General features: G+C 34.1%; 1 protein-coding gene across 2 annotated transcripts in view; it reads right to left on the minus strand.

Annotated features, from left to right (window-relative positions):
• LOC149776552 (putative polypeptide N-acetylgalactosaminyltransferase 9) overlaps window positions 1-16,611 on the minus strand; it is a 236,811-nt gene that overhangs the window by 117,625 nt on the left and 102,575 nt on the right. For both annotated transcript variants that reach the window (XM_089941011.1, XM_089941012.1), the window contains one exon: window positions 2,888-3,041. In XM_089941011.1, the coding sequence (XP_089797137.1) occupies window positions 2,888-3,041 (154 nt within the window). The remainder of the gene's footprint in view (window positions 1-2,887; window positions 3,042-16,611) is intronic.

A 16,611-nucleotide genomic window follows, 5' to 3' on the forward strand; every position in this document is an offset into this window, starting at 1 on the left:
AAAGTGATGTACTCTATGGCTCCCATGGACAGCATTAAAATGATGGGGTAATTTAAGTATAATGCACTTCATTTTAAGACAATCTCACTATAAAGTAGTATACTATATGGCTTCCATGGACATCATTAAAATGAGGGGTACTTTAAGTATCATGCATTTCATTATGAGGCAGTCTCCCTATAAGGTGGTGTACTCTATGGCTCCCATGGACAGTATTAAAATGTTGGGGTACTTGAAGTATCATGTACTTCATTATAAGGCAGTCTCACTATAAGGTACTATACTATAATAAGGTTTCTATGGATGTGTGTGCATGTGTGATCTGGATTTTTAATGTAGCTCTAAAAAAAATTCAGTCATATTGGTACGATGTCTGCAGTGTGGCAGTTTATAAGTGATGTTTACTACTTGATCACCATGCCAAAGACATGCATCATATCCCACCCAGTCACATTATCCTGACACCAGGCCGACCAGTCCTAATACTAACCTCTTAATGCTGATCACCAAGCAAGGCAGCTGTTAGTACCTGGTAGAATTGGGCCAGGGTTTGAACCTGCGACCTCCTGCAGTTGAGGCAGATGCTCTAACCACTTTGCCCACCAGAGCTGGCATGGACAGCATTATAATGACAGAGCACTTTACATATGGTATCCATGGAGAGCACTATAATGAGTGCTGTATGTTGCCTCAGAAACAGGCACCCAAACCTTTGAACTTTTCATCACTGTTTTATTTTTGATCACTTGAAACAAGTCATTGATATGTACTGGCAATGCAAAAAAAATACACAGCAATAACAATATATGCATTACTGCTTTAATATTCCAAACATACTGCATCCTAAATATAATAATACATGGATACAGTAACATTTGAAGGTGATACATCACAATATACATATATTAAGCTTGAGAAAAGCTTTATCTCTCATCAAGAAACATATTTAAGATTTTAGCAGTGTTCATTATCTCATTCTTTTAATCCTTTTGTCAGACATTAGTTATTGGATTGGTTTAACTAATGAGCAAGAGAAACCATTGGTCTCAGTGACACAACTGAAGAATCATTTTTAAGTCAAATGTCATTATGAACATTTTTTTTTTTTTAAATTCATGTATGAAAGATAAAGTGTAGATTTAATTTCACCATGAAACAACTTCCAATCCCAAAATTCTTTGCAAAGACCAAGATAGCCCATGAAATCGTAAATATGAACTCCTTGGCTGTATTTAAGGTTCTGGGATGGAAATATTTCAGGGTCCAGCAATCAATTAACTACAAAGGCAGTGCATAGTTAGTATAAAAACTGTATGTGAAACACACAAAATGGCAACAGTATATTCAAGCAGTAACCTTGCTGCATGCTTATAATGCCAAACACAGCAACAGATATGACTCATGCAATGACAAACAGAGAAGACAGGAATATTGTGATATGCATTTTCATATCACTAATTTTTCACAACATATTTTGTAGCACCTGCTACCTGTACAGTACAGTGTGTGTGTGTGTGTGTGTATATGTATATTATATATATATATATATATATATATATATATATATATATATATATATATAGTGTCACCACCCAAATAACACAATGTGTATCATATCATGGCTAAGTAAGTCCACATTCTAATTCTAATCAAATTATTTTTCAATCTCTGTCATAAAACTTGACTCAGCATTCCGAGTAATGGATGTTACTTAAGCTTTCGAAGTCTTACTTGGAATGTATGAATGTGTGTGTGTGTGTGTGATTTAGATTTTTAATGTAATTTTAACAATTATTCAGTCATATTGCTACGATGTCTGCAGTGTGACAGTTTATAGTGATGTTTAGCACTGGGGCATCCTGCCGCAAGCATGTAGCATTATGTCCCATCCCATCACATTATCCTGCCTCCAGACCGACCAGTCCTAACACTAACCTCTTAATGCTGAGCGCCAAGTGAGGCAGCTGTTAGTACCATTTTTTGAAACGTCTTTGGTATGACTCGACCGGGGTTCGAACCTGTGACGTCCTGCATGCAAGGTGGAAACTCTACTACTAGGTCACTGGAGCAGTCGAATGTATGAATGTAGTGTTATACTTGGAATGTATGAATGTAGTGTTCTTACTGGAATGTATGAATGTAGTTTTTTACTTGGAATGTATGAATGTAGTTATTTTACTTGGAATGTATGAATGTAGTGTTCTTATTGGTCAGAATATTTTCAGGTAACATTTGCAGTTGAATCAAGTTTTATCATGGATGGTCTGGGATAATTTCAGACACAAGTACTCTTCGTCATACAAGTTTACTCACCATTTTGAGTAAAAAATGTTACTCCATACTTGGAAAACTTGCTCAAAACATTTAAAAGCATCCTTTCGATTGTTCAGTATATTTTTTCGATCAAGATTTGGAGTTTAGTACAAATTTATGACAGACGGGCCAGACCTCTATGTCACAAAAACACTCATTTTAAGGTTTGAGATTTTTTTAATAAAAATGTCATATCAGCAGCACACCTTGCGATTTGCCAAAAGATAATAAGCATGTATTTAGACAGTCTCAGTTAAAAATGGCTCACATTTGTTCTCATTTATCAAGAAAACCAACTATTTCTATTTCAATGCTGATTGAGGTCTTGTTTAGACAGTGTGTATCTGACAAGTACTCTTACTTGTTATTACATGCCCAGCAAACATAATCATTCTTATTTATTACATGCCAAGCAAACATAATCATTCTTACTTATTACATACCAAGCAAACATAATCATTCTTATTTATTACATGCCAAGCAAACATAATTATTCTTCCTTGTTACTACATGTCAGCAATCATAATTTCATCTATTTTTACATAAATGACTAGACATCATAACATCCACTTACTCCGAGTCCCGTACATCCGGCAGAGATCTATGCAGCGAAATCATATCACTGGCATATTGATTGAAGGCATTGTTCTGCCAGCCATCGTCAAATTTCTTTCTTTCTTCCGGTGACAATTTATCCTTGTCTATTGATACTGCCTTACCATCCTCACCTACAGTATAAAGGACCATATACTGAAAATTACAGATCTATTTAATTATAACATGATCAACAGCAAAAAAAATGTAATGGTATGCTTTAATGGTAAATAAATAACAGTCACCATCTTTGAAACAATATTTAGGTATTTGTATTTACATTGCTGTACAAATATGACCATATGGTACCAATCAAAACTTAACTTCTAAAGACGTAACTAAAAGAAGTGATCCCCACCCCAAAAGACAAAAATTGGAATCATGTAAAGACCTTTTAAAACATCATAATCATAAAATATAAAACAATAAAGGTTACACAGTAAACTAATTACAATTTGCAAGAAGTGCATAAATAAGAAATTGTGGTGAAGCATGTAAAATCACTCAAACATGTGGCCACAATTTGCTATGTAAACAGAATTCCTTAAATACCATAAAGTTTCTCCAATGAATTAAAATCAAAGTACTTCTATCTCACAAGGTGGATTTGATAAACTTGACAAAAATCTGTTTCAATGTCAGTTGACACTGGTATAGTATGCATTGATGTTGTGATCCACCTTCCGGAAGTGTGCACAGTCGGGTATGTGTGTCCGATACATGCATGAACTGCTCAATCTTTATCTCAGTGATTTGTTCTATGCTAGGGAACCAACTTCCAATGGAGGATGGATAACCTCATGCAGACCTCAATCACAGATGAGGTTTTATTGTCTTTAGTTTCGATAAACCTTTGAAAAATGGCAGCAACTTCTGAAGTACTGACACTATAGAGTTCATTCTTTGTGTTTCTACTCTTATACAAACAGACAATAAACAACTATCTCTTGACATGATACAGTTTAGCATCCATCATTGTCAAGTTTACACTTAATAATAATGATGATGATAATGATGATGATAATAGGCATTTTATTTAAAGAGTGTGGCACATTTCAGTTGCATGGAACTTAAGCCCTCCTTATGGCCCTAACTCAAATAAAATCATGGGTCCATATTTCAATGGTCATACCATTATAAACAGGGACAAATCGTGGACATTTTTATTTTTTGGCATTAGGCTGTTACAATACTGTGACTGTGAAGCTTTTATGGGCACATGGTATTAATTCAATATCAAATCTATGGAAACTTCTTAATACTTAAATTTCAATAAGTTTCAATAACTTTCAATTTCTAAAAGCTCACACCAAGCCTTTCCATGTATGTTTTTCTGTGTTAAGAAAACCATGCAAGCCAGTGCAATTTTCAAACTACACATGCTTAAAACATTTATCTCCCACTGCACACTGAGAATAAACTGATACTTTCATTTTTGGGGTTCCTAAACCATGCTAATAAAAGCCGATAGTGCATCAATACAACCTTTGCTCCATCCAATTTCAGATTATAACAGGATCAGCTGCAAAAAGATAATTTTATTTAACTTACACTTCTCATGATCAATTCATAATGGCCTGCCAAACCCAAATATCATTGATGACATGTGCACCCATGTCTAAAGCGATTTAATCTTTTTGTATAATTAGCAACACATGTCCTTAAAACACTTTCCATAATTGGGCATGTACTATCATATACTTCCTTATACGAGTCTAACTGCAAACTGCATAATGCACCGGCAGATCTGGGTCTGTGTAGTTTGTTAGGAGTAATCAGTGGAACAAATAAAACAGACCCTGATATACCAGAGGATTATGTGATGGCAGATCAGGATCTTTTGCTATTTGCAGTTTGACTCAACTTATGAGTATATATAGTAACCTGGTCTTGAACTTGCTTCTTAGACTTCATGTAGAGTGAGGCTGAACTGTTTATATACTTTCCTATATTTTACATGGATATACCAGGATTTTCCTTCCTTTTGCACATTTCTTATAATAAATGTTTTTATTGTTTTTAATTACTCTTTATAAAAAAATGTACTCTGTGAGAGTAAAATGTTATATTTTCTGACAAAATGCAATAATTCCCTAAAAATTGTTATTCTGCATCTTTCCCATACAAATATAATACACATAATGGTTTTCAATCATTTTGTATATATCAAATGCATATAGAAAACAATAGCATGAGCTGTTACATGAAACTGTGATTTATGACACATTTTTCAAATTTTTAATAATGTAGAAACAGTAAATAAACTGGATACAATTTACTGATACAGATACACTTTCTTTTCATCATGATGTCTGTATTAGCAACTGTAATACTAAACAAGAGTCTCTTGCAGGGATTGACACTCTACTGGCTCAAAAGAATTTCCTGGGATTCAAGATAAAACTATTTTTTCTTCTTTTTAACTGCCAAGTGTTGAAGCCATTTCTGATATTCTTGAGCGCAATGAGTTTCAAATTAGCCACTGTTGCAAACATAGTGAATGTGAGATTGGCCCCATTTTCATTCAGTACAAACTAGACACCACTAGAAGAAATTTGGTGAAAACTAAATGCTCATTTTACCATCCAATCAGGATAATTTGTGACAAGATTTTCAACATGTTCAGTGTGGCAGCGATATTTAAGGTCAGACTGGCACCATTTTTCATTCAGACCGTTAGATCTCATAATTAGTCTTCTGGGGAAAACCCAATGTCTATTTGACTTTCTATTTAGAAGTAGCAGCAATAACAAGGTTTTCAAGATGGTTGCCATGGTGATCACACTTCATGTTATTTTGACACTATTTTCATTTAGGCTCAAGCATATGTCATAGCAAGTCACCTGGTAAAATTCCAATGTTGATATGACTTTCCATCTAGGAGGATTAATGACACGATTTTCAAGAGGTTGACTGTGGTGGACAAATTGAATAGCAGATCAGCACATATTTTATTTATGAACAACTAGACACCATAAGAAGCTTTCTGGTGAAAACCTCATGCTAATATGACTTTCCATTCAGGAGGAGTGGCAATAACAAGATGGCCATAGTGGATGTCCTTTTCATCAAGGACCAGCTGAATGCCCATAAGAAGTTTTAGTGAAACCCCCAGGCTGACACTGACTGTCCATTCAGGAGATGTAACAATATGAAGCTTTTGGTGACCATACTGTATGTTTGGACAGGACCATTTTCATTTGTTACCAACTAGACCTCAGGATGAACATGTGTTTTAAACTTCATGGCAAGTAGGCTAGTAGGAGTAGCAATAAGAAACGTGTTAATAGACTGACTGAATATACAAGTACCCTTCATATCTAAGCAGCGTCAGCTTATAAAATGTCTTCATCTTGTTCCTTTTCATACACAACATATCTTTATGATCAACAGGAAAGTCAATGTTTTAAAATAGCCAAATATAAATGCAAAGTGTTTCAAGTGAAACTTGGAAAATTCCATGGCCTTCAAAATTATATGTTTTGTACACTATATAGTTTACATTCTGCAACTACTTACATAAATAAATTCTTATGTGATAAATCTTTAGTTCACATCTTGCAACTATTTATATAAAAGCAAAGTACTGTGTCTGCAGGATAGCCTGAGCACCTTCACAACTGAGGTTAGCTTGATAACAAAGTTTCAATAAATATGGAAAATCTTGCATTTTTTTTTTCTCAATGAGTTCATAAATTTTTTTTTTTTAAAAAACAAGAAAGATTGGTAACTTAAAATTGGTTAAAGGGGTCATTTGGTGGGTGGAAAAAAATTGATAGTTTGGACATTTCTTTTGAAGAGCAAATAAAATCTAATTTTGTGTGTCCTAAATTGACATACAATATGACAAGATGTTTTTTTTTTTCTGCCAGTGTCATGAAAATCTAAACTTAGACATACATGAAATTTTCATATAAAAACATTTTTAGCTTCACTTTGTCAGCTCCAAATGATAAAGAACCAACCTTAAGTATTACTTGCCTTTTAAACATCTGAATACAATGCAGAGTATCTAATTAAGCCATAATATGACATTTAAAATAAAAAGAATAATTGTTGTTGTTGTTGTGGTGGGGTTTAATATCATTTTTCAGCACATGATAGGCTATACAAGGCGGCCAGTAATTATAATGGAGGGAGAACCCAGGAGAAAACCCCAGAAAGAACCACCGATCCACGAGAAGCTACTGGCAAGCTTTCTCACATACCAACATTGGCCAAATTCAAGACTCAAACCCATGCAGACAGAGGTGAGATGGCAGTTATCCATAACAGAGAGCTTTTTAGACCACTCAGCCACTTGGGGCCCGAAAAAGAATAAAATACAAAACAAAAAAAATCAATTAGTGTTAACAATACCAATACAAAACAAAAAAAATCAATTAGTGTTAACAATACCAATACATCTGATGCTTGCTATATGGTAATAAGTATATATTATATAGTATATAATATGCTTTAAGTAAAACCTCTTTCATTGATGGATACTTTATGTTAAACCTCTTTCATCGATACTTTATGTAAAATTTCTTTCATTGGTGGATACTTAATGTAAAACCTATTTCATTGGTGGATACTTTCCCATTTAAATCTGAAATCAATAGGTGACTTCCTTGTTTTAAATGCAAGAAATCTATAAAATATGGTCAAGGTGAAAGAGAGAACTAAACTTACAGTACACTGCAGAAGCTATTTTTCTTTTACCATCGGTCTTGACTAAATTGACATGACCTATTGACCATAAAGTTGATAGGTACCTTTTTCTGTCAACAATGCAAACCCTTCACAAAATTTTGTGATGGTTTGTGACACAAAACTAGTTATTTTGTGGAAACAACTGTCCTTGGAAATCCCTCTGACCCTGACCTTTGACAGCACTTGGCAACAGTGTATTTTACACAAACAAATAGACTTAAAATGCATACAATTTTTAAAATGTATTTATACTTGTAAAACTGTACTTTTAAAACAAAGATGTCAATGTAGTTGATGATCCTGTTGTAATTAGTTATGACTTTATCATACTTCTGGTGGTCATGAGACTATTAATAACTATCAAGCATCGTCTTTGAGTAAAGAACAAATTCTTTTTACAGTTTGCCCATTATGCACCAAGCAGATATGAAACTACAAACCAATCACTGGATTTTCCAAACTGTTATCTGCATTATAAATTACATCACTGATTAACAAAGGAAAGGTATTTTACCAGTTACCAGCCATTGACACTGGCTTGATAATTTTGGCCAGGTACCAACAAACTCCATGTTTTATTATGGTCACTCAAACAAAGCCATACAATTAAAGGAAAACTAATTAGTCTTGGTTCCTAATCTGTTTATTACACTGTAAAAGGGATGACTGATGTTACTGATGGTTCAGACTAGAAACAGTATTCACAAAATACTCTATCAAATTTAAAAATATGTAGTTAGTTCCAAAGTGGGGATTAAAATAACCAGTTCAAATCTCAAACAAAGCTTTGCTCAGTGATATGTTAACCACAAAATCAATAGGTGTCGTGCTTTTCTGAATACAAACCATCCACAGCATTTAGTCAAGGCATGTGGTACAGAACCTACCATTAAGAAGTTCTGTGAAAATCATTACTTTTTCAAGTCGTTCCAAAATAAATAGGTGTCTTGCTCATCCCAATGGGAACCATACACAAAGATTTGTTGAAGCAGGCAATAATAAATTTAAGATTTAGTGTGGAAAGTTTTCTTCATAGTGTAGCTGCGAATATGGCCTTTGAGAATACAAAAAAAAATAAAATGTTTTTCATAATTGCAAGCTACATGTATTTACAAAGTTTGGTCACAGTATCTGATATAGAAGACAAGTTATTAGAAAAGTCACAGTGACCTTGACCGTTAACTTTTAAGCCAGAAATTTACACATTTCTTCATTGTCCCAAATGTATGCCATTTTCAAAGTTGGTAATGGCAGATGGTGAAAAACAAAAGCTAGTTACTGTGAAGAAACAAAATTAGGAATAAATGGATGAATGGATAGTTGCAGGGCCTGCCATTAGATCTAATGCTGGGGGGTAAGTATATAGTTGCTAAAGTAGGTTGGGAATTTGGGGGACCTCCCCCAACTGAGATAATTAATATTTTTAAAGTAGCCAGGTGTAAAGTAAATGTAACGGGGTAAATGACCTGGCAACCAGCTTTTACAATATATGGTATCATCATGAAATAGTGATATTCTCAAACACCGATTTATAAATTCCAAGGTGAAACAAATGTGTTATCTCCTCATAATGTATTCACTGGTGTTTAACATACACCTATACAGCAAGGATATCACTGGGATGGGTAGATATAAGTTTCTTACAATAAAAGTGTGTATGATACAAATAAACTGAATTCAATTTTGGGCCATCAACAACACATTCACATATTGTCTTCCAAGCTGCAAGAGCAAAATTAAGAGATTCTCAATAGATTACATTATGGTCTCTAAATTTTAAAAAATATCCCATTGTTTCTTATTTTGCAATATTTGCAATAATGGTATCAAGACAGGTAAAAAGCCTGATGGCCCATCCAGATGGCCCATCCCGATGGCCTGTTGCTTTTCTCTGACAGGAAATAACTCTATGATGCTTATAAACAAGCTGCTTTAAAAAGACATCAATAATTTCCTTGACATATGTTAGCTTTTAACAAGTTATATAGCAAAGGCCCAAAGCTGCATTTCACTGCAACAAAAAGCCATGGTAATCCTCATAAAGCAAGATTTATGTAGTAATAAGATACATTACTAAACTCGATAATAGCCATAATAAAGTACTTTCCTTTCTTCCTTTACAGATATGCTCATTTAGTCTGTAACATCACAGCGTGTGGCAGTCTTTTATGGTAACTTTGCTGTCATTACTGTCTGCATTTATGCTTAAATTGAGGATATAGGCATTTATCTGAAAAGCATATAACTTTGGTTCCTTTTATTTATGATTGCATCAAATGGAGTCAGCATATGGCAATATGGGATTGAATATATATTAAGGTTTGTGGGCCTTAGATTTTTTTTCCGGTCTGTGGATATTTCTGTTTCTTTTACTACAAGGTAATTATTTTCTTCAACTAAAATGATGATCAGATTTTTTCAACACAATCAGAGCAAAATATATTTTGAAAAATGTTCAAGCCTGTTGAGGGCTGAAAATTTTATTTTCAAAAAATCTCGGCCCATGCCTCAATGAAAATTTTTGGCCAAATCTGAGGCTGACCTAACAAAATGGTAGAGTTTAGTTTCGTTTACTGCCTGTAAACATTTAAATGAACATTACTGTCTGTAACACAGGACCTACCTGTTCAATAAGCCTGATCGGTAAATATGGGGAAAGTCGGAGTTCCTAATCATTCTGATCAAACAACATCAGTTTGGTCATAATATTTTAAATCATATACAAGTTCAGAAGCTTTGGTAAAATGTTGTAGCCTTAATTTCTTCTAATAATGTTTCATATCAGTCTACTCTCCTTTCACCCATTATAATTATGGGTCGGTGCCCAGTGTATCTTAATGGAATATCGAACTTTCTTAGTGCTATTGAAATATTTAATCATGAATTGTTTCAACATCTTTTTTGTAATTTAAATTGTGAAAAGGATGAAATTATCTGGAAGCAAGATTCTGATGCAAAACACTTCACATTCTGAACTCATTTTTATTTCTCAACTATTATATTAAACTTTTATTGTTTTTACTCATTTCTCTTGTTTAATTTAAATTACATTTGGAACAGCATGGACACAGTGCCGCCATGTACTGGAATACGATCCTTCATGCTGGTGTGGGTTACACTTCAGGAAAACTTTGTGCTATTAGATAAATTTAATTTCTGTCTAAAAATAACTGATTTAGAAAATTTCATTCATCTGCAGTCATCATCAAGTCTACCCAAGAGAATGATGGGTGAGGTTGTTAATCTGAGTAATAAGCGTTTTGATGGATTTATGGACATTTCATGGCAAACTAAGGTATGGTAAGGCTTCTGATGAAACAGTCTTCTTTATCTGGTGCCAGCCGATGCCTTAAAAACCGTTTTACTCCTGCTGATTATAACTCTATCAGCATTATTTGGCTTTCAGCCATGTTTCTGTTATTTTAAAATTTAAGTAAGGTTTAGACGGGAAGTACATTTTTTAAAGTCAGATTGAGCTGTAGGTTCTTAATAGCACAGCAACATGTTAAAGGTTATGGTGCCAGGTAAAGTGCTGATCATGGACACCATGATAGCTGATGTGGTCCAGTTTGAACTGAACTCCTGAATGTCCAAGACATACTCCTTACATTTTTATTTTGAATTATGAGAGTAAGCACAGTGGGCAAACTCTCTTACCTGAAGACAAGAGTCCACAAAATGGAATGAAGCTCAACTGGGCAAAACAAATTTATACACAAGCAAGACAACACCATTTTTTCCAACCATGTCTGACGTAATTTGTTGATAAAAAGATATTGAACCTTTTGTAAATACGACCATCCATTATGGGGATCAGTAAAAGTAAGATTTCAATACATCAGTGATATGGCATCATTTGTAACAATATCTTTGTGAAAAGTACTTGTCAATATGACATTTTGGTTAGGAGTTGTTGTTGTTGTTGTTGTAGGATTTAAGACCATTTTTCAGCATATGATAGGCTATACATGGCGGCCAGTATTAATGGTGTAGGAAGAACCCGGGCAAATGCCGGAAAGAACCACCGACCCACAAGAAGCTACTGGCAAGCTTTCTCACATACCCACATTAGCCAAATCTGAGACTCGAACCCACGCAGTAAGATGGCAGTTATCTGTAACGGAGAGCGCTTTAGACCACTCGGGGCCCCTTGGTTAGGATTAGTGATAACAATGATAACACAGAGACATATATTGAAGTAAACAGGAGGATATAAAGGTGACAAAAAAATCCATCAGGATTTAGTATCTACTATGGCTTTACCCTACGGAAATCAACGCAATGGAAAATCTACCACAAACTGCCTATACTGGATGCCAAAGACAACACCCAAGCTGAAAGACGAGAAGTTGTAAAGAGACACTTTAATTGCAAAGTGTGATTACCAAAATGACACAAGACACTGCAGAAATCAATTAGCGGAATTTAAATGAAGCATTTAAAATGAAAAACATTAACTTAAAACAGGTCATGTATGAAATATTTTCCTCAAGGAAAAATGTACGAGAGTTCATTTTTTCAGGAAGTTTTGAGGTATGATATAGTGCTTATTTATCTATATAAAAACAAGGATAATTTTCATCGCAACAAAGAACCTTTTATAATTTCAAAGCTTCAGTTACACATCATATAGCTTCATAAATTAATATATCTAGTAATAGTAAGTTAATAATAAGTTCTTAAGAGCAAAAAATCTAAACACACTGCTTTTTCAGTTTGACAAATTGTTTTATTAATGTCTCTTTGCAGATACTGTAAATGGTTCCAGATGTTAGCAGTCAATATCACATGACTATTCATCCATCTAGGATTTATTTATGATAAATATTGTTCATCTAACAATGTGAATGCTTTTGGTCAGGCCTCATACTGACTGATGCTTAAAAAAATGGTATTTTTTCTGACAATACTTGTGGCAGTTTTGATTATTTCTTACTCTGATTTAAGTGCACGACATTTCTCATGAATTCATCAAGACTCATCGAATCACATCTGTGGTCACCAACTGTGGTCATCCCATGATATGTTTACATCAAATACAGAAATACGTACATGCAGCTAAATATATATGCATTAATATAACAGAGAAATGAATAGGGGCCTGGGATTTGTTTATCTGAAGAAAAATCTGTGTGTGTGCGCGACTTGAATTTTTAATGTAGCTTTAAAATAATTTCAGTCATATCGCTATGATGTCTGCAATGTGGAAGTTTATAGTGATGTCTAGCACTGGGGCATCATGCCACAGACATGTGGCATGGTGTCACACCCATTCACATTATCCTGATACCAGGCCGACCAGTCCTAACCTCTTAATGTTGAGCGTCAAACAAGGCAGCTGTTAGTACCATTTTTGCAAGTCTTTGGTATGACTCGGCCCAGGATTGAACCCATGACCTCCTGCATCCGAAGCGAACATTCTAACCACTAGGCCACTAGAGTGGTTCTGAAGAAAAATAATTCCAGCCCTAAATAACTTAAAAACAATAATTTATTATATCCATTTTATCAGATGAACAGCACAATTAATCTCAATGTAAAGGAAGAAAAATTGGTCCAAAGAAAGAAACTTCAAGACTTCCCCAACAACAACAACTAAATAATCATCCGTCAGAAATCAAACCCATCATTCAAAATCTTCATGGCAAACGGTGCAATGTATTTTCAACACTGAATCATATCATGAAAACTGATGATTCCACACAAAAATACCCAGTTTCATACACACAGGTTTTGTTAAAAAGTAGCAACAATGAAAGTTGAAACAAAAACATCTTCAAATTTCTTGAACTCTGCTCATTGGTCATTTTTGTTTCAAATTCTGGAATTCCAATACATTTGTCTCAGTTTATAATAAGCAGTCTTTTAAAAGACAGTTTCGATTTTGATTTGGGCAAAGGATGAAAGCAGAATCAAATTTTCTATAAAGAGCTCAACAAAAAACTGAAAATTCAGATCAGAATTCTTTTTCTGTGAATATCTGAACAGAAAGTCGGTATTCAAATATTCATTTTTTTATATCTTCAAAGGAGCCATAACGACAGACTTAGCAAATTGATTATGCTGACCATGGTTTGTGGCAGTACTGTTTGGCAGCATGAATTAATTTACAAAGGGATAACTTCAAACCTGCTTAACCACATGAAATTTAAGATAGGACTCGCAAGATAATCATAATATCAGCATTATGAATTGTCATATTGCTCATAAGATCTCCATTTCAATTCAAAGTCATTCAGGCACCACTGAAAAGATAACACAAAGTACAGCACATGACAAAAAACATGGTATAGAACAAGGGACATATCAAAGTTGCCTTTCAACAAAGTAATAAGAAGTAAAAGTGCTTGCAATCCTGTAACTCACCCTAAAATGTTTTTTTTTAAAAACTGATTACAATTAAGAAATTATAACGGAGTCGTCTGTGTGCATGAACTGTTTTCAATATTTAGTACATCTGTTAGGTAATGTTTAAGCTCAGTTGAACAATTTACATGTTGTTGTTGTTGGGTTTAACGCCATTTTTCAGCACATGATAGGCTATACATGGCGGCCGTTGTTAATCGTGGAGGAAGAACCCGGGAAAACCCTGGAAAGAACCACCGACCCACGAGAAGCTGCTGGCAAGATTCCTCACATACCCACATTGGCTGAATCCGAACAATTTACATGATGGAAACTAATATGGTGGTATAATAAAGATCATAATGTTAACAGAGTTGCACAAAGTCATTACATTTATTTTTGTGGAAAAAACCCAATAAAGCTTGTCAAATTAAATGGTCTGAATTGTGAATTTGATTTTATTTATTGTCTAATGAAATGTTTTTAAGATGTGAATTTATTTCCATTCTTAAGCAGAAATGAAAGATGTCTCAGGATATTTCATGAAAATATTAAATTATTCTCTTATTTCATGTATCCAGCATTTATTAGTGTTTGCATTTCTCATTGCTTACTATCAAATTCGATTTATAAACATCCTGAGACCTTAAACAGTTACAAAATAACTTAGAATTTTAGGGCCTATTGATCTGTGCTGTGCCCTGGAATAGGAATTTCCACAGCCTTGGGATGTATACAGATGTCCTGAATTGCTTCTTCTTTTAATCACCCTATGCCCTGGTAGTGATATCCCCAGTGCCTTGGGATGTATTCAGATGTCCTGAATCACTTCTTTTAAGCACCCCAGCCTTGGAATGTAGTAGATGTAAGCTAACTTCATTTACAATCAATTTAAGACAATGGGCTAATTACATTAAGGAAATATATGTTATTTTTAACGTTATTAGTCATACTTAAAGCCACCTGTACATTTAAATGACCAATGAAAAAATAGTAAAATGATGAATGAAATGGAAGAGAATTAAAATTAACATAAAGTAAAATATATCTGATATCATACAAAAAGTTCTTTATAAGCAATAAAAAAAATTTGCACAATTAAAACCTTTATGCTTACAACAATTTAAATACTTTTATTTTTTTTCAAAGATGTCTGCTTTTGCAAAATCATTGTTTCTGTGTTTACTAAGCAATCATTACATTATGATATCACTGATTTGACAGCAGTGTTTAGAAACTTTACTGTAGTACTATGAACTCTGGGCAAGACTGGGTGGAAAATTATTTAGTTGCAACTTTCGTCTCTTGCATAAAAAAGAAAGGAAAAAGCTGACAGAAGCGTTATAGGTAGAATAACAGTCTTCTCTCTCTCTCATTTGTAATTTTATTGGATCCAATTTTCAGTTTCATGACATGTTGTAACCTGTGAGAAGAAATGAACACAATTCGTTTATACATCTTCATGTCAACGAACAATATGCCAATGTTTTTACTCAGCATAACTATATACAATGTGGATGAGTACAACATACGCATATGCTGCATATAATTTCAGTTAGTGGATGTGTTTCTTTTGCACATAAATTGCCTATGAAGAACAAAAACTAAAAACAAATAAAAAACAGTACAAAATTGGTTTCTCTCAGTGTGCTATCAAATGAGCATTCTAGTAATCTACTTTATTATAACAATGTGAGTTGGGTGGCCACAAAGACCACATGGTTTGCATCTGTTCAGGAACATGTTATCTAGGTTGTTGTTGTAGGGCTTAACGCCATTTTTCAGCACAAGATAGGCTATACATGGCGGCCAGTATAAATGGTGGAGGAAGAACCCAGGAAACCCCCGGAAAGAACCACCAACCCACGAGATGCTACTGGCAAGCTTTCTCACATAACCACATTAGCTGAATCAGAGACTTGAACTCACGCAGACAGAGGTGAGATGGCAGTGATCCGTGACAATGAGCGCTTTAGACCACTCGGCCACTCGGGCCCCCTGTTATCTAGGTAACATAGAAGTTAAATTGCAAATCATTGTACAGGAAAAGAATCATTTATTCTTTTTGTCCCAAGATATATTGCAAATGCGGTAGAAACAAACGCAAACAAATATAATGTCATATTGTTATAACAAAACGGTGTAATGAATAACTAAATAATCTTTAAAAAGAAAGAATATAATTAGGAGAGGGGGAGAGAGATAATGAGATGCAAAAAGATTTTGCTTATCAAGCATGATTAGATTCATTTAACTAACAGTCAATCAATGATCAATAGTGACTTGATGGGTGATTATAAAAGGTAATCACCTACTGGAACAGGTGTGAATAGAATCTATGTCAATCAAAACTCTTCAACATTTTTGTTCACAAGAGCACTTACAAAATGACCATCCATCACACCCATACTAATTTTCCATGATGAATGGCTGAAGTGGATGTCCAACAGTTCTACATTTTGACTGTTTATTATTAGTCTTCCATGCTGAACAATGGATCCAGATAACTGATGTTAGGCCAAACTACCTCTTGTTTACTAGTCATATTTAGGTATTTTGTGTATAGAGTTGAAAAGATATTTTCAACTATATGTAGTCTCACAAAGACATAACAATTTTCATACAAAATATTCAAATTTTGCAACAAATACTGTATGTAATTGC

Source organism: Sinohyriopsis cumingii, chromosome 18 (assembly GCF_028554795.1).
Source record: "Sinohyriopsis cumingii isolate HCF-2022 chromosome 18, ASM2855479v2, whole genome shotgun sequence".
Taxonomy (NCBI): domain Eukaryota; kingdom Metazoa; phylum Mollusca; class Bivalvia; order Unionida; family Unionidae; genus Sinohyriopsis; species Sinohyriopsis cumingii.